At 40.6% G+C, this 27,331-nt stretch overlaps 1 protein-coding gene across 2 annotated transcripts in view; it reads left to right on the forward strand.

Moving 5' to 3' along the window:
- Positions 1-27,331, forward strand: part of epha6 (eph receptor A6) — a 147,693-nt gene that overhangs the window by 8,642 nt on the left and 111,720 nt on the right. The window contains exon 2 of one of the 2 annotated variants that reach the window (XM_070914114.1): positions 826-890. In XM_070914114.1, coding sequence (XP_070770215.1) covers positions 826-890 — 65 coding nt within the window. Of the gene's footprint in view, positions 1-825; positions 891-27,331 lie in introns of those variants that run through there. The other variant, XM_070914115.1, reaches the window with a different exon arrangement.

Raw genomic sequence — 27,331 nt, forward strand, 5'->3', positions numbered from 1 at the left:
ATGCAACAGGATCTGTATCTACTGTCTGTTCCCTAATGTTGTAGGTAAAAAGTTTTTTCTTTAATTTAGCGGTATTATGATGGCATCACACTGAAGGTAAATTCAATATTCAATATTTGCTCCTTTTCACTGTAAATCACTTGTCGCTGGGAGAGACATTCCTCCTGAATTATTAAACCTATTGTCCTTGAGAGCAAGACAAAATATTATCAAGAATGGCAATATTTTCCAGACTAAAATTGCTTTGTTTTTAACACAACCTGGAAGGTTGGAGTCAACTGACAATGATATTATTATACTGTACCAAGATTAATATCTTTTTATATTAAACTTGGGGAAAATGCAATACCAAAGCTCTAATTTACACACATAAAACCCAAACCAGGATATTGATTAATATTTGAGAAAAACACATATTCTCATGACATAGGAAGGATTGAGGACAGATCTAACCCTGATTATATCTCACGAGCAGTCTCAGAGGCACAGGCAGAAAGAAAACCATATTGTTGTGAGTGAGACTGAAGTAAAGCTGTGGATGAGAGAAAAGGATGGCAGGGGAGGGAATGGACTGTTGACAGCAATCTGACTGCAATCCATCAGTCCCCAAATTGTGTCGCAAGTGGCAAAAATGTTGCACCCACTGTATATGCCGCCACGCTCATAAATATTCATCCGAGAAACTCATTTCTGTTAATATAAAAATGTCTAAATGAACACGTTTATGACTGATATTTCAATTTCCAGTGTGAAAATAGGACTTTTTGTGTGTTGACAGACTGCTAATGGTTGTATTTTCCCCTCTCCTCTTTTTTCCCATTTCAGTTGTGCTGCTGGATACAACATCTGTGCTTGGAGAGCTTGGATGGAAGACATATCCTATAAACGGGGTAAGGAGGGCATTTCTGCTCTTGACTTTTGCCTTCGGTCTTTCTGTCCAGTGTGCCTTGTTCACAATGCTTGGCCATCGCTGCATCAATGAGATCAATTAGACTGATTTTAACAGGTCACAGCAGGTAGCGGTGATCTGTTTTATATTCTCAATTGTTTTTTTCAGACCCCTCTGTCCACGTGGGAAACACTGTAACTTGGAGACAGATAATGAGCCAAGGAAGCAAGCTTCCCTTACCTCATCAATCTTCTCCTATCAATTCCAGTCCTGTTTGTGTCACTGTAGGACCACAGAAAATTGACTCTTTAAATGTCAGCCAAAGAAAAGCATACAGAGTGGCCATCAGCCCGACCCATGCTTACAAAGCTAACTGCAACACTCATCAATATTTTGACTACATTTTCTGCATATTAATTATAAATCGTTGAGATGACAAGACCACAGTCTTAATTGGCCATAATGAAATCCAATTCCAAAACACATGTCAATTTTCCATCTGCCATCACTCCAGTTGCCTCTCAGTTACTAGAGACACAATGGCCGCGTGTACTGTACCTTACTCTGTATTTTTCTCAGTCAACTGCCCAAAAGGGATATTCCCATTTTGTTCTGGCAGTGTGCGCCCCCAGCTCCTCGGCAGTATCTTGTCCAGCTGAAAATCGAAACTTTAGAATCAGCAGCGAGTGCCAAACTGAAGGTATTGGCATCATAAAATATAGATGTGCTGACAACGAACTGTAACATCCTCAGATCAAAACCTTCATGTTGCATCAAAACCCTTCCCTCTCTGTGGTGTCAGAATACCTGAAGGAGTGATTGAAAATGTCTTCTTGTTATATACAGTGAGCCACAAAGACATAATTGGCTGACTTCCACCTCTTTTTTCACCTCCATTGTCCCGGTCTTGTCTCTGTACCTGTTAACTATGGCACAGCCCAATTCGAGATGGAGCCTAATTACAGGACAGAGGCAGAGGCTATCCCACTGTGTCCATGCCACTCTGACTGTGTTCAGTCCTTGTTTGTTCATGTTTAACTCCCCATTTTCCCAGGATATAAGGGTTACCCATCCATAGTTTATTGTCAAGGAAATGCCTGGGGCTTTAACCTTCTTTTATGTAGCGTCTTTCAAAATGTCAAGTCGTGCTTCATTTAATAAAGTAACTGCTTGAGGTCGCAATTTCAATCTGTGTCAGAAAAATAGTGAAAATCAATTTTTTCACATAAACAATAAATTTTTTATCACTACAACAGCATGGACTATCTTAACATGTTTACATGTCTCCTCTATTATCTCCAATATCTCTATTAAGATATACAATGACTATGCCATACACCTGTAACTATAAAAGTGGAGGGCTCAAAGTGTTTAAAAACGAATTATCAGTCACCAGCAACGCAGAGCAATTACACGGATAGTATCTATAACTGAAAACCAAACTCTCAAGCAGGGGTTGATCTTGAAGTCTGACATCTTCACTGATCTAGCTAAATAATTAGCCTCAATATTATGAGAAAGTACAATATCTGAATAAAAAAAAAGAAATAAGTTGTGATGGAGAGATGATTTGGATACAAAAACATGTTTGAGAGCTGTGCAGTAAATGGTGTAAAACGTGGAGTAGTGGCGTCACTCCTTTTTTTTTTTTTGGAGCTATGCAGTGTCTCCTCCATCCTCCCCGACCCTTACGACTCCACACTTGCTCTCTGTGGGTTTTGACTTTAAGTGATCCGCTGCTGGAAGATCCCTAAGGCCCCCCCTTATTCCCTGTCTCTCTATCTCTCCCTGCAAGGCCCTTGGTGGCCCATATCAGGGTTATGGAGGTGATTACATCATGTAGGTCGTGGTGACAGCCGCCCACAACGTTAAGGAAGAGGAGAGAGGGAGGCAGCTGCCTGCATGATTAAGCTGTCAGCCCTCTCCCCTCCTCACTCATCCACTATCCTCCGCTCTCCTTACCATTAATATTTAAGGCATCGAGGTGAGAGGGCCTGAGGGAAGGTGTGAAGATCTGGGAAGGTAAAATAGTTTAAATCCCCCTCACTACCTGGGAGCAAGCAAGAGGAAGTCAATCCCCACCATATTAGACACAGCCTGGTATCAGGCCGATACAGCGGTACACCATGTAGCTGCCTATCAGAGTCGCGCACCAGTTCTAGTTCCGAATATAAACTGCTGTCAGTCAGTCCTGCCCAATGCACATCTTAAAATAATTTCATATGCAGTAACTGCTCCTACACGATTACCTGATGATGAGTTTGCCTGGAATATAGCTGGTCGTATGATATGAAATTGAAGGTGAAGTGGAGATTGAGGTGTATATTTATGGATGAGTTTTTATCAAAAGCCAGTAAACAGCTCTTGTAAAAAGAGGAAGGTGAGTGGTTTTGTAGAAGAGGAAGGTTAACCACAAGTACACAGTGGTGGTCTACCAGCATACAACACAGGACACTGTGGCATTCTGCATAATAATCCTAACAACTATTCTCAAGTGTCCTTGAGCAAGATCCTGTAGCCTTATAGCTAATGACTCACTGTCAAATAGTATGGGTATGAGCAAATAACAAACAAAGTGTAAAGTATATTGTTTAACAGGATGGAAATGTCTGACACTATACGCCACCCATACGATTTTTAAGAAAAGTCTCTCACGTCACGCCACTCTTTAAAACATGTGAGATATAGTTGTTTTTCTACAACACCCAAGTTTAAAGCACAACATAATATTTATTGAGAGCAGATAAAACATAAAAGTTTAGCAAATTTGTAATTTTACTCAACACATATACTAATGCTACATTTCTTCTTCTCTTTGCCTTCTTGTGTTCATCCTTGCATTTGAAAGACACTCTGGTTGTGTTAAAAGTTATAGGATAAGATTTAGCTGCTGGTCTGGGTAGTGTAAGAGTTCATTAGCAATGCTGGACTGTGAATTCCCCGCAATGGGCACACTTATGTGTGATTATCAGAGTTGCCTGGGAATAGTTTTAATTAAAGTGAAAATTACAGGGAAAGACTGAGACGCTTCAATCAGTTAAGTAATTGTGCTTGGTCTCCCCCATCACTAGAATGCATTTCCCTGTAGGTCCACTTCCTAGGCATCTCCAGCATATTGGTTGGCTGTAAACAGATGTTTACACACTGTAAACACGATCATACGTCTTGGTCATGCCCAGCCTTCAGTGCAAGGTGCCCTTTGATTATTTTATACCTGCTCTGCTTGGAAAGTAAATAGACCTATTTCAATTGGCCCGCAAGGGGAAACTATGCAAGGAGGACTGTTGTTATGTTTGTTAATGACTCGGCTGAATGTGGGAATATCCTCAGAGTTAGAAAACACATTCACCCTCAAAGGTTTTACTCATTAGATTTGTGCATATTGAACAGCAATTGATCTATACCATGTCTTTCAAGGACTTTGATTCTGCAAACTTTTTCCTCCAGTACAAGTTAATAACTGTGTGTTTGAGACTGCCAACGGCAAGTAGATTCTTCAATGGAAAAGACGTTGAGAGGTTGTTTTCACGAGGCAAAGATGTGCGTCTCTGTTCTCAGTCTTTCTCTCCATGTTCTGAAATGCTGAATAGTGATGAAGAACAGGGCGTCGGAGGGGTGAATGAGAGAGAGAGACAGAAAGAGGAGAAGGAAAAGAGGGTTGATTTGGCGTCTGCTTGCAGCCACGATAAGCTCCACTCAGAATGGGCAGACACACTGCTGAAATATGCATGAGTCATTTCCCAGTGGTGGGGGGGTTGGAGGGGTTGGAGAGTGGAGCAGGGAGAGGAGCATCTTATTTATTAAATTACATGAAACAGCTTTAAGGGATTAAGAATGCCTAATGTTGCCTTTTGTTTTCACTCATTGACATTATAATGACAACTGAGCATAGGCAGGTTGGACGACAAAGAATCGTTGTTGTCCATCGTAAAGGGAGAGAATAATCCTATTTTTATCTATTGTCAGAGATCCCAAGCAGCCAATAAGTCAGATCTACCGGGGGCGTATAAACACAGCGTTATGTAAGCGGGGAGCACAACGCCGGCACATTGGTTTACTGCTGGCTGGAACACTGCTCAGTCAAATATTAGGCTGTGCAACAGTGGTACCTCACAAGTGTTCAGCTCAGAGCAAGACATTTGTCTCAGTGTGTGTGTGTGTGTGTGTGTGTGTGTGTGTGTGTGTGAAGAGACGAGGGTTTTTTTAAATAATACTTAAATAATACATAATGGATATGGATGCGATGGAGGTGGTTGTTGCATTTTGATTGAAAAAGTCTACCGTAGAATAAATCTGCATTTCAATATTTATCCTCTATTTGTCAGCCACTGGTGATAACAGTCCTCTTTGCTAAACCTGCATGTACCTATTCCCATTGAAGGTACTGTGAAGTGTGTCTTACCCTCATGAGATGATATCTTTACAATATGGTTGCCATACACCATCCTGGTACAGCAAATATATTCACCAGTGCACCAAATATGTGTAACTCTGATGCTGAAAGTAGTGCTAAAAATGCACAATTTACTCCCCGCTGTTTAAGTAGGGAACTGTAGCAGTAGAACCAAATGGACTTGGGACTGACAGACTATGTTTGACATTGCTGGTTTTGATCTTTTCATGCAATTTGTTCATAATAAGAAAAATACAGAGCAACGCCATATGTAAAACCTTATCTTTTGATGCTCAGAGTTAAAGATGGTGATTGTTTGCCTCACTATGTTGTTGTGTGATGATGCACCTCAATAATACACGGTTTCCTTTATCATGCTCCCAATACAACAAGAGTAAGCTCACACAGCTGCTAGTCGACATAAAGTCCTCTGAACAAATCGGTCTGTCAGTTTTGGGGAAAGTTTTCAGAGGATTGCCGTCAGATTTAGGCTTTGAGGCTTTTTTTGGGGGGGGGGGGTCTGAAAAGAGAGAGAGAAATAAGAAAACAGGAAGACTCCTCTGTGAGATAGGAGGCCATGTCGGGGAGTGATTGGATATAACTTGTGAGAGCGTAAATGAATAAGATAACACACCAAACTCACATTCAAGTGCTTACACACTCGCGAAGGCCTTTGCACGCCCTCTCAAGCCTCTTTACTTTCCCCCAATACTAATCCTTAATCTTTTTATTGCAATATTTAACCACAGTAATTGATTGCAACTATGTGACCTAAGGCTTATCTCAAAGCACTTCCTACACCCCTAATACTATTAGCCTTGAGAGTCAGACTGAACAACAGAGAGGAGGAGGAGAGAGAGGAAAATCTGTATGTCAGTGTCCTTCATAGCTCAGATAAACTTCTCTAAGGCGTGCTGCTGAGTGATGGCCGGCAGCGCTGCGAGAAAGAAAAAGGGAATAATCCAGAATCACTCCACTTCTCCCCACGGAGGCTCTAATATAAAAAAGGTATGATGATTTAGCACACCAGTGTTCGTCTCGGGGACCTCTGCCATAACCGGGCTTAAGCAGTGCCGGGGGATTCCTTAATTGGCTTGTTTCTTGTCAGGGACACACCGAGGCCGATATCTAATGCGCTCCCACTCGGCATCTCGCTGACAGCAGAACATATTCTGACAGCTTTTTGGGCCAACCCTCTCCGTGTGAGGAATACAGTGGAGCTGAGTTAGAGAAAGAGAGGGGAAGCGGGAGGGGATCGAGGTGCCGGATGGATGCAAATGGGAAGAAGAGGAGAAAACAGAGGGAGGGGAAGAGTGAGGAGGTTATTAGCGCCTTGCTGAATGCAGGAGCTGAATACATGAATACGGGAAGTAGTGGCAACCAAGGAGGGAAAATAGAATATGTGGTTGCTGTAAGACAGGCAGAGTTTAGACGGACAGACTTGTGTTTCTTTTGAAGAGTGATAAGCTCTGGAAATCTGTAAAGAACACTATGTTTCAAATTTAAGCAGGTCAATAGTTCAGTCTAAATAAAGAATACTTCTAGGTAAGGTTTCTAGACAAACAATAAAATCAATAAAAGCACATCAACAGTGGTACAGAACACCATATATATTAATGGTATTTGAAAATGTGTGCAGACCTACTTTAGCTTAGGATGGCTTGTAGGTTGTTGGTCACCATAATCATTTCTCATGTCCATACTGACCGTGCCACAACCCCTTTCTAACGTGACTATGCTGAAAGGAATGGGGGACGCAATCTACAGTCCTCCTTCTTTGTAAAAAGGCATTCAGAAGCGAATATGAGGCTTCAGCAGTCTGAGTTAGACAAAACAACTGAGTATTTTCATCATGTTGTCATGTGTAGGTTTATTGCCAGTGCCGTGTTCCCGTGACAAACCATGCAATTTACAGGAAGTATTCCTCCGCTGTGGCTCAATGCTGTCCGGGAAACACAAAGAGGACATTTGGTACCAAAAAGACTGTGGCTTTGGTCTCATGTTAGCTTCAGCTGAACTTTAGAATAAATTATGAACTATCTTTTAAACATTATTATGTACTGGAAATGCATGATGATTGTGTAGGGTTTGGTTCTGATTGGTGGTTCTGTTTTGGATTCAGTTTACAATAAAATACCTAAATCGTTTGTCATTCTTTGTTACTTTTTGTTAGTAAATAGCAATGCACAAAACATACAAGTAGCAGGTTTCTGAATATCACTTTCGCAGATTTAAATGACAAATGGAGCTGTGGTAGATTGTGTCAGCTGTGGGTAACCCAAAGGCCAAAGTGCCAAAAGGACACTTGGCTAAAGTAATCAGTATGTTGTAGTTGTAGTCTTCTCAAGTGAAGTGATCAGCTGATCATGGCACCGCAATTTCGTTGTCGGGATTTCCCACCTAATGGATCTGAATCTGGGCCTCCAGTAGCTCATAAAAATAAGATGTACAGAGAAAGTGGGCTACACCTGTGTCAATGTGTCAGATTCACATTTAATCAACATTTCATATCTAATGCTGCTCATCTCATTTTCAGGTTGCAGCAACAGATTGTGAATATTAATCAAGCTGCCACTCAAAACCGTAGTGTTTCTGCCTTCACAGCCAACAGAAGGTGATTTCAGATTATGGATCTCAGTCTTTGAGCTTTAACTTACTTGTTTAACATGTTGAAAGCTGAACCTAATTGGATTCAATCAGGGATCAGCGGATACAAAACCTCAGGTGCTCAGTGTAATTTTAGAAATACGTCCTTCTCTCTCTCTTCAATTGTCTTTGTCAGTCTACCTTTTCCACTCATTCTGTTACTCCTCCTGTCCTCTTCTCTCCCACCTGTGTGTCCTGATTTCCTCCACCCTCCCCATTTTTGTCCAACCTCCTCCCCTCCCCTCCACCCTCACTTCATCTTACCTTTGCTGCATATTGACGTCAATGCACTGGAAGGCCAAAAAAAAACTAGGTGTATGTGTGTGTGTTTGGTTTAAGATGAGCCGACAAAATACTGGCGGAAAACTCCTACTCTAAATGCATAGCCAAAAGGAGACAGAGAGTAAGATAGAGAGAGGGAGAGAGACAGACAGCGGGACAGCGAGAGGTTAAAGCTGGGAAACCATTCATTTTTTATAGGTAGTTAGACAAGCAGTTACACAGTTATACCGGTATGCAAGCAGTCAATCATGCATTAGCACAGACAGGCAGATAATCAGAAGTTATATATTCAGACAGTAGGGCAGCCATTAACACAGGCGGTAATAGTCAGTCATATACATTCAGACACAAGATAATGGCTTTGTAGGCTTATGACTTTGTGTCGTGTATGTAAAGAATGTAAAGTCTCTTACAGGTTTTTCTTTTGTTCCGTGATGCTTTAATATTGCTATATGGAAACGTGAGAATCAACAGAACTCCTGAATACATTTCTGACTTTTTGTCAGGTAGGAAGAGTCGGGCTCTGCTCTCTCTCTGGGAATTGACTAAGGACACTGCAATAAGGGGAAAGCCTGCTCACACGCACACACACACACACACACACACACATTGATATTTCTCTCTCTTTCTTACTCTTTCTTACACATTCAGGTATACAGAGAGGTTTTTTTCTCGCACATCACCACTTCCATTCTGTCTCTCAACCTCTCTGTACATGCACGCACACACATAGGCACGCATGTGCGCGCACACACTCTCATACACATGCGCACATGCACTCCACAGGAACAGTGAGGTGGCCCAGTTAGACGAAACCTGCCCAAGGTCACGGTGCTTTATCTCTAGTCGGCTGTTTACTCCTGTCTGTTTCACTTGACTTGCATCAGAAAAATATATTACAGTGACACTGACGCATGTCTACTGTATTCCAAACCCGAACCTCAACTCTGCACTTTTCTAGCAATGAATTTACTGCAGTGCCAGCAGGCTGATCACAGCACCGAAAAGACATTACATCTCAGTCACACCAGACTCACACTTGGCTAACCAGACAAGAAACATGGAGTAGTGGGAGTACAGCGTTGGTTATAATTGTTTTCTCTTGATTGCTGGTTAGTGGTACAACCAGCAATTTTACTGGATTCAAATTGATGCTTCATTGTAGCCATGATGCTAGTCACACACAGCTCTGTGGTTAATTGTGGTGATGTAGTTTTGCAGAGGCTTTCTGTCCTGTTATTTTTACCTTGTATTGAAGCTATTTAAAATCAGTCTTTTGTGTCAAAATATTTTAATGCCTTTAAGCCCTTACAAGCTCCATGTACTTAATCCTGCTAAATGACATGCCGCCTTTATAATATCTCTGACATTTGAGATGTCTGAGCTGAGAAATCATTTCACTGTGGTGTGGGAGGACTTAATAATCAGTAATATTAGAAGTGCCTGAAATCTGCACTGGAACTTGCCTTTTAGAGCATTTAGGAAAATTTTATTAGCTTGAATTTTGTAGGAAAGTATTAGCACTGAAAAAAAAACATATTTATTTCTATAGATAACATTAGCAAAGTGGATAACCAGCTTTGTTTTATGGTATTAATCTTTAAAATCCAGTTGGTACATTAAGATCTTCTGGGGAAAAAATAGCTTTTACTTTGGGAGAGATCAGTCTCCTATTCATGGTCACTGGAGAAGCTCTAGAAAGTATTACTTGCCTAGATAACATTTCCAGGTGTATTTCTGCCAGACTAGAAGTAGAAATTTGTGCACAAATCTGAATTCAACTTTCTAAGATACTACCAGGTTTAAAGTCTGTAGTCTGAGTGCCTGACTCTTTCTATCAACAGTTGAACATCTTTCTTTGTCTCCCAGATTATGTGTGGTTGATTGAAACAGGATTTTTCTTTGGGGCTGTCTATATAGTCTTGTAATAGCTTTGTGCCTAGCAGAGCAATCGCAGTGCTCCATCAAGCTCTGACACATCCATTTGTCACACTTTCTGTGGTCAGATAGAAAAGCAAGGGAAGATGCACACACACACACACACACACACACACACACACACACACTGAGATGCTACTCCAGGAAATGTGTCTCAGTCTACAGTACACATGGTTTATTGTATTTTGAATCAAAATAAAATGCATCTTCATCTGTTGTATTGTTTGGACGTGGACATATCAGTGAACTGCCAAAAGAGCCATTGAAGAAAATCCAACCTAACACTTTAAAATGGAAAAGAAAACGTTCCAAGCAGAGATTATTCAATGCAAAGTTGACATTTCATACTCTGTCTGATCCATGTAGTCAACGAAGTGACAAGCTAGAGTGGAAAATACATTATCAATAGTAGAAGTACAAGAAACCACAGTTGATTAGGTCATTTGTAAATGTTAGGTACATGACTTCAATGAAATGCTTCTTTGTATCAGTCAACAATTTTAATATTTCCTTTAATATGTGTCCATATCAGAGGCAAGCAATACTGGAGAACACCAAAGCCACTCAAATATAAGCATTGATGATTAGCATAATTTTCCTATTTACTATTTGTCATTGCAGTATGGTACTCTTACCAGCTTGGTGAAATGGTGAATGATATGCAACGAAGGACCAGGACGTTGCAATTTATGGCTTTCGCCTTGACCCCTAAGCCACTAGGGCGCCCTCCATCATGGGTTATGCCCTTGAGCAAAGTCTGCAGAATTGTGCACTTACAGTAAGGGCGCATAAATTGTTGAAAAAGTCAACCAGAGAGCCCTCAAGCACTTGCTGATTTCACAGTGGGACGTCTGTAAGTCTGGGAGTCTGTAAGGGGGGGCGGTGGAACTGTATTTTAATGCTAGGTTTTAGTTCCCACCTGGTTCACTTCTGCTTCACTGTTGACACGTTTTACAAAACCCTCTTAACCTCAATTGCTGAAAATCATAATTTTATCAAAAGCTGTCAAATTTACAGATAACACTATACTATCAAGTAACTGAACATTAGTTGGGACAAATCAGAAGCCCATTGTTTATACAGTGAACTGATTGTGTTTACTGGCCCAGAAAAGCCCTTTTCTGATCCAGGGGAAGCTCTGGGTTACCCTATATTTACCACTAACCACCTCTAATTTCATACATACTGTAGATAGCAAGTATACATTTTCACTCTTAGAGATAACAACCTCATAATCTGCCCAAGTGTGAGACATCTCCCTCCCCCTGCACTCTTCACCATCCCTCCTGCCAATCAGTCGCCTTGTTCGTGACACATTGTTGCATCTCCGCAGGAGTTCATACAATAAAGATGACCACCATCCATCTCTGTTTCACATGGATTACACCCTTTACAGCCGCTGACGCTGCTGCATCAGTACGCTGTTGCAGCTGGTGAAGGTCATGTATCCTGTCATGCCGAAAATTGAAATGGTTCCCATACATATTCAAAAAGTCAAACGGTTTCCAATGGGCTCAAATAATGTCCATCCATATTAATAGTTTGTGTCTCACCCTGTCCGGCCATCAGACGGAGACAGAGAGTTTCAGATATATTTCAGAATTATATCAGATTAGATATTTCTCTTGGTAGCTGAGTACAGTTTACATGTTTCTATATAAAACTGCTGGCGGGGCAAACAGAAAACCTTCTATTTCAGCTCATATTCTATCTGAATATAAGTCACCGCTTGCCTCCCAAAGCCCCTCAATCCCAATTCAAACCAGTGGAGGGTATGGATGGATAGGAGTTCTGCTGCATGTTGTAACAAAATGCTGGGGTAGAAGATTGATCACAGCACTGCAGGACAAAACCTCCTCCTTTCTCCCTCCCTGCTTCTCCTTTTCACCCTTGGTATCAATTTACCAAACCCTCAACGATGGCAAACTCCCCGCATCTCATATCATTTGTCTCCAAGACTTCCAAAATCCACTTACAAACTACATATCTGGGGAGAAAGTGAAGCAAAGACAGATCACCAGCAAAGTGATCTGTTATTTGGCCCATTTGATAGATTATTAGATGAAGTCACCAAAACTGTCAGCTTTGAGGGAACACTTTTACTGAAAGCTTCCCTAATGTGGACACATTGGAATCTGCAAGGTGAGACTGTCATGGTCACGGTGCACTAAATGTCAGTTTTTCAAAATTCCACATACAACTATGTACATTTAAACATACTGACCACATTACTTGTGCATCACTACATGCAGTACTACAGTATTTTTTCATTTCAGTGTAGTTTTGTTGTTTTAAAGTGAAAAACATTTATGCAAATAATTCAAATGTTACCATTCCCTGTGTGTAAGTGTTTCTCATTTAAATTCATCTCCTTCTTCAATGAAATGGAGTTAGAGCTGTGATTGAAGTGAGACAGGGTCACTTGGCTAAGATTCATCCCCTGAAGCGCCACAGTTTATCCTCTTTGTCTCTTTTACAAGCAGAGACAGAAGGATGGGAGAGAGAAACATCCTGTTTTCTTCAGCTTTCAAGTCTTACTTCAATCTAGATCATAGATCCTACATGGGAAGGTGGGTGGGGGCGTTCAGGGTCAGAAGACGATTCCTGTTAGAGGGATATGATTTCATTGGAGATGAATGTTCTGCCTGGCAAGCGCTCTAAAATGCACTTAACATTTTATACAAATTCTGAGGATGCTGAAAGCCGTGCCTCACCACACGCTTTCTACGTCTATCTCTTTGCTCCTCTCTCTGTCCTAATTGATCGAGCAGGCCAGACAATCCCGTTTTGTCTGCACTCATTTCCAGTCAGGCTTGTTTAAGCGTTACAGACTGGAGTCAGATGGCTTTGCTGAGGGAAGATGTCTCCTAATGTTACCAGACAGACAGGCGGACATGGGTGACAGACAGCAACACGCTAACTTAAAACGCAGAAGGGGAAACCTAAAACAATGTTATGCATCCTGGAAGTAGGTGTGCAATGTGAAAGATTTCTAATGGATATTTGGGCTAACCTTTATATGCCTTCATTTAGATTGCAGTCAAATACAACAGTCTTGCAATAAATCCTACCTTCATGAAGGTTATAATGTTCTGTTGACAGTTGTTTCGATTCAACTCTATGGTCATTTTGGAGGCTGCACCTTGTGGTGCTGATGAACTGTATTGCTTTATACTGACAGTTGTTTCTATTATTTTGTCCACTGCATTTATAGAAATGAAGGCTAAATAGCAGAAACCACCTCCAGAATGCATTTGTTTTAGCTAGGTGTCCCTAATACACTGGTAAGTGAGTGTACCTTTTTTTAACCCCACAGGAATCCCATACTTCTTGTACTATTGCCCATGCAAAGCCCTACTTTCTACCACAGCAATAGGTTTCAATAGGTAAAGGTAATCAAATGACATACCAGTCCAAGAGACCCTACAGAAAGCCAATGGTTGGTTATGGGGAGCCAATAATGACCCAGTCTGGAGTAATTCCAATTGGCCACAATCATCTCCAGCTTCCTTTCTTGTAACTCGGCCAATTACATCACTTGCTTGATCCCTTTTATTTAACAGTTTGGGCACAGAAAAAAAGCACCATGTTTCCTTCCGTTCTATTCCCTTATCTATTTGACACATATGATTGGCCCGGGGAGGCATGGTGCTGTGGTTAGCACTGTCGCCTTTCAGTAAGAAGGTCCTGGGTTTGAATCTGGACAACTGGGGAGTTTGCATGTTCTCCCCACGTCTGCATTGGTTTCCCCCCAGGTTCTCTGGTGGAACTCTGGTCTCCCACTGTTAAAAAAAAAGAAACATTTCATAAAAAGACATGCTGATTAGGTAAATTGGAGACTGTAAATTGCCTGTAGGTGTGAGTATGAATGGTATATGTGTCACTGCTGTGATAGGCTAGTCTCTCTCTGGCACTGGTTTGAGCAAGTTGATATCTTGCTAAGACACTGTATTTGGTTTTAAAACACTTTATACACCCATATATCCACTACAACCTCCTTCCTGAGACTTTCAGTTGTGATATATGTGGAATGTCACTCTCCTATATGTTTTGCTGCTGAATGCAAATTATAGGTTGTTTTAAGCTGCTTGCAGAAAGAAAGCAAATGTTCTAATTTTTTCAGAAAAGGACAGTTATTATTTCCCCAGGTCACTTGTCAGGAAAATTAATGAGATGAATCTTTTTATTTCTGTCTATTTATTAATCATCAAAAAGGCAAGACACATGGATGCCAATATTATTTGCAAAATATCAGGGGACTTATTTGTCTTCTTAAACATTAATTATATATTTTGGACCGATTTGGAAATTTGAGTGCTTTGTATTTTTTGTTTTGTTTTTCTCTCTATTTTAAGTTTTTACTTTTTGCCTTAAATTCAATGTCAGGTATCACAGGCTATTAGCAGCAATCAGTGTGCTTAAGCTACGTCCCATCAACCTAAGCCTAAATAATCCTAATTCTCACCTTAACCTTCAGTCTTTATCCTAAAGCATCCCTTGAAAACTGTCCTATTTTCCTCATCTCTATTTGGCCCTCAAATGCTGCAACACACACATACACATCTTCCTCATACACTGTTACACACGGCTCAGCGTTCACCTCCCTCTCTTTACCTCTTGTCCGCTCTGTCTTACTGTCTTGTGACTCCGTTGCTGTTCATCTTCCCCTTCCCCATCCTCTTGATATCTTTCTCCCATTTCTTCATTTTCACTACCTCTCTCTCTCTCTCTCTCTCTCTCTCTCTCTCTCGCCCCCCTCTCTCTGTGTCTCTGACAGCCTCTTCTTAACAGAGAGCAGCAGACTGTGAAAACAGGCGAGAGGCAATGTGTCGCGGGTGTGTTTGTGTGTGCTTCATCCTGTATGTCTGCAGAGGGAGGACAGTATAATTAACTAAATGAAACATTAGAATTGAGGTGATATTTATTATGTTCCTCCAGATAGCGCAGTTATTTTATTATTTCTATTTAATCATTGCTTGTCGTCTCATAATGCTGCTGCCTTCAGGTGCACTCTGATTCAAGAGTTTTTAGTTGGAAATAGTCATCAAATGGGCACTGCAACAAGGCTTAGCTTTGGCTTGTGATGTGTTGTTCTGTTTAAAAAGTATGTAGAGGTCCATCACATTTGGTTACCTGTCTAATAGCAGCATTTATACCTCAATCAATACAATGATGTTTTAGCAATACAGGTTTCTTAGGTGTCAGACCAATAAAGCAGATTTGGATTTAATTGAATTGGGACTGAGAGAAAGCGATAAGAGAGAATTAGATAGTGGTGACCTTTTCTATGGTTTGAAATGCCAGAGTTGTCTTTATCATTGACTCCGTGTGTTTGGCTAAAGATGATACCAGTTAGGCCCTTGTTTTTGACTCAGTTTGGAGTACCGATCTGAAGATATGCCCCCTGAAGAAGAATAGTTTTCTATAGGCCTGCTGATTAGGTTGGAGGGAGGAATGAAAGTCTCAGAGAAACCTCTTTATCATTAAAGACCCATAAAATTAAGCACCGTAACATTTGCGATAGCTCCCAAGAACCCTTCTATGAGAGCTATACTGAACCCCTATTGTTTAGAGTATAACGCAAGGATAACTCGACATTGAATTAATGTTCTAGGTGCACTCTCTTTGCGTGTGTCTGTATAGCATGCTTTCCTCTACCTGGGTGACATGGTCTTATCTAAGCTGTCTATGGTTGCACCCTGCTACCTCACCCACTGGCAAAGTCTCTGTGTGTGTGCATGTTCATTGTACCGCTGTGTGCAGCCGTCACTGTGATCTCACATCAGTCAGAGGCTGCTGAGCCACACATTGACATTCCAGACTGCCTGCCTGCCTGCCTCTCTGGCAAAAATAGATATGTAAAACGACAAGCTCTTTTCCCCTCGTTTTTTCCCACGCACAGTTTGTCTGAGCTGGTGGGGGGGGGGGGGGGGGGAGAAAGGTCTCTGGTCTGTGTCAGCTCCGATGAGAAAGAGTCGGCGTGTGTGGAGGGGAGTGGCACATCACCGTTTAGGCAAATGAGATAGACGAGGTTCATGCCCTTAACCAGTGTTGATCCTGTCGGTAGATAGGGTTTTACAGGCGTGTGGGTTTTGAAGCAGCTGATTAATGATGTTTTTGTCAACAATGAAGAGACTGTATTTTCACTGTAACTCTCACAGGTTTCATGTGCAAAAATCGTTGTTGCCTTTAGGGTTGAATGTGTTCTAAGACAATTGTATAGGCATTGCTATTGGACAACATGATTTTTTCTGATTGCCGGATATCACTCTTACCTGACTCTTGCTTGAACATTATAATTGCTTATGTTTGATGCATTTAATTAACATAAATTCCTATCACTTTTGCTCAAAGACTAAGAGTCTACAGTCATGCTAGCGGCTCTGTGAGGCTGTATTTAGGCATAGTGGTGCTTCGAGCTAACAGCTAACATTGACAATGCTAACATGCTGTTGCTAAGCAGGTTAAATGTTTACCATTGTTTGAATCAGGGCTGTCTATTCTTTGACAGCCTCTTTGACTCCAAAAAGCAAGGCTTGTCAAAATACAAATTTTGTGGGGGCGGGGGTTTCATCCAATAAAAGGGTAAAGGTAAAGCTTTGCATCCATTAATGCCAGCCTTGATTGATTTAATACAACAGTTGGAGGAGCGATCTATGGCTGCCATTAATGCATGAGAGATTGGGACCTCTCCAGAGGCCATCACTGTAATGGACATTATACTGTGCTAAATGACATAAGTGCATTAGTGCAACAGCTAGTGCCAAATTTAATAAAACACACAACGTAGACATAAGGGCAAACAATGTCTAAGCATGCTGCTTTGGCAGTAATACCTTATTTCCATGAAAGCTGACACTATTATTTTATTATTTTTCATTATACCGATGACATTTATCACCAGCCACTCCACTGTCTTTTGAAGGAAAACTTATATGTGACTTTACAAGGCCAATTCATTTTGCATAGATGAGTTCTGGTATGTGGGGATCAATAAAGTCTTGATGGATGGCCCTGATCATTGCACTGGGCTGGTGGAATAGTTGTCACATACTGTTGGAGGCTCAGTCTCACTGCTCTTACTTCCAGGCCCTTTGTCTCAAGCTGCAGACTTGAGGTTGAGATAAACTGGCAGTTTTAATACATTTAGAAGTGTGAAACTGTTATCTCTGCCTTCCTCTGTACCCTCAATGCCTCAACATAACATCTTTTTGTTTATCTCAAAAAAGTGTAAACAAGCATCCTCTGCAAAGATGTCACAGAGGGCAAAAAGTGTAATAACCTAAGCCGTATACTTTAAGAAGTGAGCAGTTTTGTTTGCCTTGGTCTGACTTCTCTCAGATCTGAGCATTGTGATAGTTTGCTCTGTGTGCAGCAGCCTCTTCCTCTTTTTCTCATGAAGTATTGTTTGTTCAAATAAGATGTTTAAAAAAGTGGAGTTCTGTTTATAAGTTCAAAATTGAGTTTCAAAAATGCATAGACAGCTAGGGTTAGCACTTGTATAGTCAATACTATAATGCTAGAATTTGGCATTTAAATCAATGAGCACTGCTGCACACTCCTGTGATAATGATAGAAGTTCCTCGTTGACTACAGTTGTGGTTAATGATTATGGTTATTATTATTATTACTACTGTTATTATTATGGGGGGGTCAACAGTCTGTTAAACCTGCAATCAGTGTGCCTCAAGGGAACTGCAAACACTTAACAGAATTGTATTAGTCTTGCTCTCACTGGTTGTCATTCATTTTAGAGTCATTTGGGTGTTTTGTTGACTTTTAAAAATGGTCAACATACAACGATCCTGAATATCAGCTCCAAACATCAGGTCCAACATGAGCAGTCTTTAAAATGTCACACAGGTTGAACTCTATCTTCAGAGGATGACTGAGACCATGACCAACAGGGTGTCACGTTGTGAGAGCACCACAGGGATGACAGATGGGTGCTCTAGCTCCACCCTGCTGGCTACCCATCCACTGTGATTGATGCAGGAATGATAAGAGCACAGGGTCTTTGGATTTCATTTGCTCACCACTGTTCACTTGCTCCTATTGATTTAGGGGTGTGCTGGCGACGGGCAGTGGGGTACTGTGTGTGTGTGTGGGTGTGGAAGAGTAATGTGGGTTGCATCTTACTTGTTTTTAATTGAAGAATCAATCCCTACAGAACAGTGACAAACAACCAGATATCTAAGAAGAACTTATCAAAATGCATCCAATCTACAAATCAAACCATAAGCATAATTCTCTGGTACAACAGCATCACCTAATAAATAACGACAGAAACTAGTTTCATTGAGATGGAGGGCAGTGCTCATACCAGTAGGTTTGGCTCATAGCTGTCGATTTCTGACATTTTGCTGTAAGATTCATTATTTTGAGGGGCCAATCTTTCCCATACGTTTAATTCAATTCAGTTTTATTTATATAGCGCCAAATCGTTACAGAAGTTTTGTCAGGGCACTTTTCATAGAGCAGGTCTAGACCATACTCTATATAATATTATTTACAGAGACCCAACAATTCCCACAGTGAGCAAGCACTTGGCGACAGTAGCAAAGAGAAACTCCCTTTTAACAGGCAGAAACCTTGAGCAGAACCGGGCTCTGGGTGGGCGGTCATCTGCCTTGACCTGTTGGGTAGAGATGGAAAGTAACAGTAATGGTAGTGGTAATAATATTAACATTAATAATAATAATAATAATATTAATAATAATAATAATGGAGCTCATCATCATGGGAAGTCTACTGGCAGTCTAGGCCTGTAGAAGCCTAACTAAGGGATGGTTCAGGGCTCACCTGAGCCAACCCTAACTATAAGTTTTATCAAATAAGTTTAGTTTTATCTGTGGTACATCTATGAAAAAATTACGTGGTGATTGTTTGTAGTGTTTAAAAGTCTACATACCTGAAGATTGCTCAAACACAATACACAAATTACCTGTATAAAATAACACACACTTCCCGTTTGAATCGCACAGCTCTATTTCGGAGCACTTTATTGTCTGCAGTTTGTCAAAAAAAAATGCACATGTTAGCAGCAGCATCACAGTGTGATTTCAGCCCAAAGATCAACAAGATTAAAAGAAGATATCTATTTTTAGACTTGTAAATGAAGATTACCTTCTTTCATCACAGCAGGAATCCGTCAGCACTTCAACAACTGTATTGTATTTTATTGTGTGTTTCAAATGATAACTGTGAAATGTGTTTCTGTTATATTGTTGAGGTGTGAAGGCAGTTTAGTCAGAGACACGTACTTCAAGGAATCGACCATTTGTAGCAAATGGTCGTACGGTTAGATTTGGCAGAAAAGGTTCTGCTTTCTAAGGGGGAGCTTAAAGCATCCAAGCAGCAACAAGGTTTTAATGGCCGTGCTGTACACCTGCATGAAAATGATTGGACGTTACTAACCAGCTGATCGCCACGCAGCTGTGAATGAGCCAGTGATTGGGACGCATGAAGAAAACAGGTCATCCCGGTCATCTAATGCGCGCTAAACTTCAGTACTCTCTCTGAACGACACTATGCTCCATCTGGCATACAGGTCTGGGTCTGAATGATAACTACAGATTCATTTGCTGATATATTCAAGTTATAGTCTAGCCTGCGCCTCCTGAGTTCAAGCGTTTCTTGCATATCAGTGAGAAAAATGCCTGCTAAATTTTCTGATGTTTTCAAAATGTTTGTTTGAGCAGACCTCTGATTTCATGCCTGCGGTCAGATATGCATTGCTGCCAGTTTTTTAAATTAAAGTCAGCTTATTGCCAAGTCATCTCCTGTTCGTATGTATTGTACTCTTATTTAGCTGGTAGACAAAATCTCACTTATTAAAGAGAAAAAAGTATGTGTGTGTGTGTGTGTGTGTGTGTGTGTGTGTGTGTGCACCAACCCCAACACAGCAAAGAGGCATTGAAAAGGAAAGCAAGAGATCACTGATCACCACATTGGGATGCAAACTAAACATTGTCATTATGAACATGACATGATGAACAGTTCGTCCACCAGGTTGTCATTTGGAAAATAGTGTGTTCTTTCCACTTTGCTAAAGTGTCAGTATAAAAGATTTTCTGACATCTTCAGTATTGTCATGCAGGTTCTGTCCAGTGTGAAATCCTGCCAATATTCCTTATTGGCACACCTTTAGTAATTGAATTGGAGGGCTCAAAGTACACAGTGGAAATCTATTTCCATAATTCTCCAATCAAAGTATTGATTGTCTCGTTGGCATTCAGTTAAACACCATGACTCGGCCGAGGTTGCCAGATATTGACGATATTGACAAAATACCCCAAGTTAAGCCTCACTTGTCACTAATGAGCCCTCTATAGACCAACGTCTGACACACACGCACACACACACTTTTGTGATAAAACACACAGACAAAGGCATAGATTTGGGGTAAATAACAGGGTGGTGCAGATGGCCATAAGCTTGGACTTGAGAACAGGTGGGAATTTTTCTGTTTCTATAATGTGATGAAGTGGAATTCTTCCTTTATTCACTTCTCTTACAGTCATAATTTCCAGCCAGTGATCATTAATATTCATAAGTCATAAAAAAGCCGGAAGATAACATTTAATTTTGCATTCGCACCTTGCAGTCTCACTTCCTCTCACTCAGTTTTAGTTGTTTTACTTTTTTCTCATTGCTTTTTTTCTTTTCTCATAAAGTCAAAGAGCTGACATCAAGTTCCCTAGTGAGCAAAGACTCTTCATCCATCTCCCTCATTCCTATTACTATTGTGTGTGTGTGTGTGTGTGTGTGTGTGTGTGTGTGTGTGTGTGTGGGAGGTGAAGCTGGAGGTTTTTCATCCATCACCAGAGGGAGGCTCTGGGATTAAATAAAAATCTCTCAATCCCAGTGACAATGGCATCGCACACACACTCACAATTCAGCAAGGTGCATGTGTGTGAGAGACGAAATGTATGGGGAAGACAGAGACAGAGAGGGCATCAGGTAGACAGAATGAGACAAACAGAGGAGAGACATGGGAATAGAGAGGGGGGAATGGAGAGATAGATTAGATAGAGAGCGGCAAAGAAAATACAGAGAAATGGTAAAATAGAGAGAAAGAGAGTTTTTAGCAAATAGCAATTACCTTATTTGCTGTTTGTTGATTGAGAATGGAAACTGGCAGGTATCAAGAAATAATGAGTCTTCTAAAAAAAAAATATCAAGCAATCTCTCTTGTTAAAATATGAACAAATTAAATGTTCCTAAAGAGACTTTACATAATCAAATCAGACCCTTTGAATTAAATGATCATTTTCTGCCACTCGGGGACAACAGAGGACTGAGTGCGAATTGACTCAATTGTTTTTAGAAACAGAACTGGTCATAACAAACCATAAATATGGTTAAATATGCAGCTCTGCATGTTGGTAATTTTTCCCAGACATACTGAAATGTGATATATATTTAATCACCCAGCTGATGGGTGATGTTTAATGCCAAATATAACCAAAAGGATAAGAGAGATGAATGATCCAACACAGGTGAGTCCAGCTTTCTGCTGAGGGAGTGGTTCTCGCTGATTGTAAGAGACAGTTTGTGTCTCAAACAGGATATTTAAAGTAAAGTGGGTTTTGTTTTTACCTAAAGTTCCTGACTGGTGCAGTTTTGATTGTGTTGCTTCGTTTTAATGTTAATATTAATGTTATACATGCAGCATGTGAGCCTGTGTCTGTGCTGAACTTTTGCATAGAAATACACTGATCAGACAGTATGCGTTTTTTGCAGTGAGAGGCGTCTTTTTCTACAGCCAGAAACCATAAGCACAGCGCTCATGCGCCCTGGGCAGACGCCTGGAGCGCCTCGCATCTTCGCAGGAGTGCTCTGAACGCCTCCAGTTGAAAAAGTTTAAGTTGAAAAAACTTAAAATTTGAAAAAAAAATCCAATCAGTTGAATTGAGAGGCAGACCTTCTGAGGTGATGAGAACGCAGTGTGCTTTGCAACCTGCAAATAGCGCTGTGTCTGATCAGGGCCAAAGACGAACAAAAAGGCAAGTAGAAGGATTGAATTAAAGAAAGAAAGATGGCTGTCTGTGTTCATGCTGGCCAGTTTGTTTCTTCTCCCTGGTCTGTATCGTTGCCTTGATTTAGGGAAGAAGTCTCCAGAGACCAGGGAAAAACGCACCTGCTACCAACTCCACTAACACACAGTATGTGCAGAGTGTGTATGTGCAGGCCTGCCGTGTGTCTTGCTCGTGCCCAGGACAAGATGATCTCCAAACAGACCAAACCCTTTTCTGCATTATAAGGAGGGAAACTGACCAACCACTATATTAAGGAAAATTTGGTAAAAATAACGAGCTTTTATGTGACTCACAAATAAAGTTTTCACAAATATGTATTTTTGACACATTATTCAGGCAGATTATTTAAAGGTTAGAGCGCCCTCCCTTGACCCAGGGCCCGGGACAACTGACCCGGTGTTCCCCCGGTGTCAGTGGCCCTGTGTATATGTGTAACCACAGCAGAATCATGTCTTGGTCTAAGTAAAGCATGTGAGGCCACAAGACATTTTGTCCTTATCTCCAATGGACTCTTACTCCCACTATTCAGTTTGTTCGCACCAACACAATGTGCAGTAGCCAAGCTAACTGCGCTAAATAGACTCCCCCGAATTACAAAATGACTTACTCCCTGCTGCCTCTCTACAGTGTGTAGTACTGCATACTGAGCATATAACGAAGGAGAATTCTGTCTGTGTGTGTGTGTGTGTGTGTGTGTGTGAGTGAGTGAGTGTGTGTGTTGGCCACATCTGTAAATGAGCACACGTCTCCTGCCAGTCTAATAGTAAACCTTTTTAAGCTCCACACCTTAACCTGCCCCACTGGTTTCAGTCAGTAATATAATTATTAAGTAATTCTTTTATAGTAGGTCATAACACACTCTCATTCACACAGAGGGACATTTAACTTTTAAATTGTGTTTAATTCTCTCTCTTTTTTTTTTTTTACAACCTCAGACCCAACCAAGTGACGGGAACATTTAGGATCGCTAAAATGTTTAATTTCGATGGAGGACGAGTGGAGCGGGTTATGACACTATGGTTAAAAGTGCTGTCCTCGACAGAGCTCTGGGTTTCACAGTTTTAATAAAAAGAGCTCACCTCTGGGCGAGTGGCCAGTAAAATGACTGGCTCTCTTTCATGTGAGAGAGATGGGCTATGAGGGCCCTGGTCTCAGGCTGCAATCAATCAACCACATTTTCTGACCGTTCTTCAATTATGCATGTTAAGGCTGGACGGCGGGACAGTGAGGTGTCCAGGAAAGGCTTCACTTAAAGTCTTCTACTTTGAAAAAGAAATGAGTTCACGTTCAGATTACAAATCAGCGCCACACAATAAAGTGGCTGCGCTCTTGTCAAGTTGGTGATTTAAAGGGGACTGCAGACTTTGTCCCAAAGGTGTGATGCTGTCCCTGAAATTTCTCTTTTATTTTGAAGTCAATTAAGAGGAAATAAATGTTATTGCTTGTAAGACAATTTAGAAAAAACTGAATTCCCAGCTCTTGAAAATGCAAAGCTGCACATTGACTTACTCAGAGGTGCTGCCACCACATAGCTGCTTGACGTTATCAGCTAGCTGACAAGATGTGAAAGTCTTGGAGGCCATTAGATCAGCCGTGAATGGTGTTTAGCTGGGGATTCAAGCAGCAATGTGTTCCTATCACCGTGGATTGTTTTCCCCCTTTGGGACAAATCACACCGATATCTCTGCCTCTATCTCTCAGTCTCTGGCCACAGTTTATCTACAATGGCATTTGAGCTCATTTCATTGCCTCCTAACTTTAGTAATTCTCTTGTATCTCCTGATAAAACACTCATTCTCCAGTACATACCCCCACACAGTCTTAGTGTCTCCTGTTTCCTATCTTCTCTTTCTCTGTCTCCCAGACCTTTCACACATGACTTTGTTATTAAGGAATGTAGTCTAATCAGAGGAATGTCTTAAATTTTATACCATGATATTAGATCTCAAATGCCCTCAGTACAGAAAACAGCCTTGATTCACTATAAAAAATGTCCTGGGCAGAGAGGCTGAGGGCTACGTCTGACCTTGCTCTGTTTGTGTGTGCATGTGTGTGTAAAGACTTGGTTCAGTTCCCATTTCTAGCGGACCTCACAGTCATACAGTTACATACATACATACTGGAGTTGCTCAGTATTGTAACAGTCTTTCACTACTGATTAACTGGGGTTCAGTGGCTTGCTTGGTTGCCCTTTAGCAAGCATTGTAGGAATGCAAAGTTTAACTTAGACACTTAACATCACTCTTCACTTTTATGAAAGTGAAGCATCCTAAACTGAATTGATCAAATACAAGTGTCATCTTAGTCTTTATCTGTTTGACCTTGAAGCCATTGATGCAGTTATGTCTCATAGAAAAATCTGTGTCAACAATATCATTTTGTTTGCATCTTCAACAAAGACATGCTTGCACTTGTTTCCACACATTTTCATGATGACCTTTTTCAATTTCCAACTCTCTCCGATGTGGAAATGTCAAACATGTTCCTTTTAAACGAAGACATGGTATTGTCCTGTATAATCTCCATTTCTTCAGTAACTTTCCCAAGCTGCAGAGCTTACCAATGTTAAAAGAAGGATGATGATGCATCTTTCCTCCTACAAACACCTCTGCAGGTCAACAGCTGACTAAGTGGTCAAATCAGATTGAAAAGGTTTGAGCATCTGCGTAACAAAATCGACAGAAAACCAAAAAAGATCAGTTTTGAGTAAAAACATGAAAAGGTATGTAGTTGGAAAAGTAAGCAGGTCTATTTTTAAAAAGGTTATCCAATTAAGTATTTATGTAGATGGTAGTGAGGTAAGCATAAAAACAATGCTTTTTTCATTCTACTATGACACAGTGATCAATCCTGTGCCAAAGCTCTTTAAACACCTCATGAGGATGCAGTTGTTGAGGGTCAATGAGTTTTTGATGATAGCGTCTTTGGTTTTGAAACGATGATCCTTTAAGTAGATGTTACAGTTAGAGGAAAATATGCAGGCAGATATGTTAATTAATGTTACTTAACCATAGACACTGAATCTGATTATGAATCAACTGAAATTGTTTTTACTAAAATTAAAATATTCATGACATTAATAGTATTAATGTGGACACAATGGATGGACAATCTGTGGTACTGATCCTTGTTGGCTGTGAAGTTGAGCTGTATTTCTCTCATCTTTGAGTTAAGAATTACACAATTTTACCAAAATTGACTGCAGTGCTCTACTTCGTCCAACAGAATTCTTTGTGCACAGCCACACGTGTGATAGGCAATATCACATCTAATCAAAATCAATTTGTTTGACTGTAATGCTACAATTACACCTTGAGGGAAGAGCAGATTAAAGCCTGTCGTCTTTGGATGATTGAATTAGAACATGTTATTAAAAAGGATAATGAGTATGCGAAAGCAAACATTAGGCTTTGATTACTACTCTCATCAAGAGGTAATATTTAGCTAAGTGCAAAACAGCTTATTAAATGCACAAGCTTATCAGGCAAATAGTATTGGTAAATTAACCAGCAGCTCTAGCACAACTCTCTGGGCTGTGTTTGCCTATAAAGGAGTTGTTTTCCAGCCATTAATTAGAATGGGGGTCTCTCCTCCCAGGCCTGAGAATGGGAACGTGAAGTGTGTGTGTGTGTGTGTGTCCGTGTGAGTGTGTGGTATGTAGTCAGTTGACTATTAAATACAGAATGATGGTTATGTGAATGTATTGGTGGGTTATTAATAGTTTCATGCCTGGCTTTTCTGACCTAGCCTTCCATGTGCATCTCTCACTTGTCTCTGTGAAAACATTGTTGATTATAGTGTTTGGCTCATAACAGGAAGCAGTATTGGGTGTGCAATGCTGCAGTCCAGAAGTGGGTATAATCCTCTTGAGTCACACGGCCAATTTTGACTTTATTTATTATTTTTATTTTGGGACAGCAGTATATGTTACAAAACATATATCAGGACAAAAGCAGTTTTATTTCCTCTGCCATCTACAGATAGATTTTCAGAATTTAAGAACTGTTCATTTTGGGAGAGGTAAAGTGTCACACAAGAGCCATAAAAAGTATATCAGAGAGAACTGAGAGAAAATAAAATAAAAATCAATCAGGTTTGCTAAAATAAAACATTGCAGGGTCATTTATTCAATACCTTAAGAGTCAGAATTTAATAAATACATTTTTCTGAAGACAAGGAGAAAAACAGTAATCCATAACATAAATGTCATTTACCATATCTGTCCACGTTTGTATTGTGTAACCACCACCTGTGAACGCTTTGTAAAAAGTGGATATCAAAATACCAAACAAATATGCATCAGGTTGCCCTGCGAGAAAATCAACACTTCCTAAAAACAATGGGGAAAATTGCAAGGGCAGGTCAGTATGCATTTTAGTGCTTTGTGAAATTCTATATCAAAAACCAAGGTCTTATCACTGAACACTTCCAAAATATATGCCAGGCATTGGCTTCCCAAAATCCACACAGTCTCCACCATTTGGCTTCCCCTCCAGCAAAATGTGCTTTCTGCTTTGGAGTCATAAAGAAACGAACAAAACACATCCAGCCAAACATCATTTGATATTGAAAGTTTACCTTCTTTTTCCCATTAATTTGGATTTTTGACGCCCAGAATAAAAGTTAAGGGTGAATGCTAATGTTGCCTGTATCTTGTGTTCATATTCCATATGTCCAAATTTGACCATATGTTTTTCCAAAGTCCAAAGAAAAAATTTCCCCCAAAATTTTGTATTCAGTGTTTTTCAGCCAGTCACATTCAACAGGATGTAAGTGTGTGTGAAGTAATACTGTAGTAGTAGTGGTAAAAAAAATCATACATTAACCATACAGTAAAAGCAAAATGGTTTGAATATCAGTATACATATAAAGCACACGCACACAAAGTCAAACTGCTGCTTGTGGAGGGTCCAATGCTGCAATGTAAGCGAAGTGATTTGAGAGCCCTTTTTCCCAGGCAGGTAATTTGATTCTTGGAGGTCGATGTTGGGTGGTTTTGGGGTCACCCATGTAGCCACTCCCCAGTCTAATAAAACCAGAGAGCTGTGCTGAACCAGGAGGCTAAAAACCCCCATTAACTTCTCTCCCATCAACATGGGGACAGGTAACCTCATGACCCTGCAAAGTTGCCATACAGCCTGA

Source organism: Enoplosus armatus, chromosome 11 (genome assembly GCF_043641665.1).
Source record: "Enoplosus armatus isolate fEnoArm2 chromosome 11, fEnoArm2.hap1, whole genome shotgun sequence".
Classification (NCBI taxonomy): Eukaryota; Metazoa; Chordata; class Actinopteri; order Centrarchiformes; family Enoplosidae; genus Enoplosus; species Enoplosus armatus.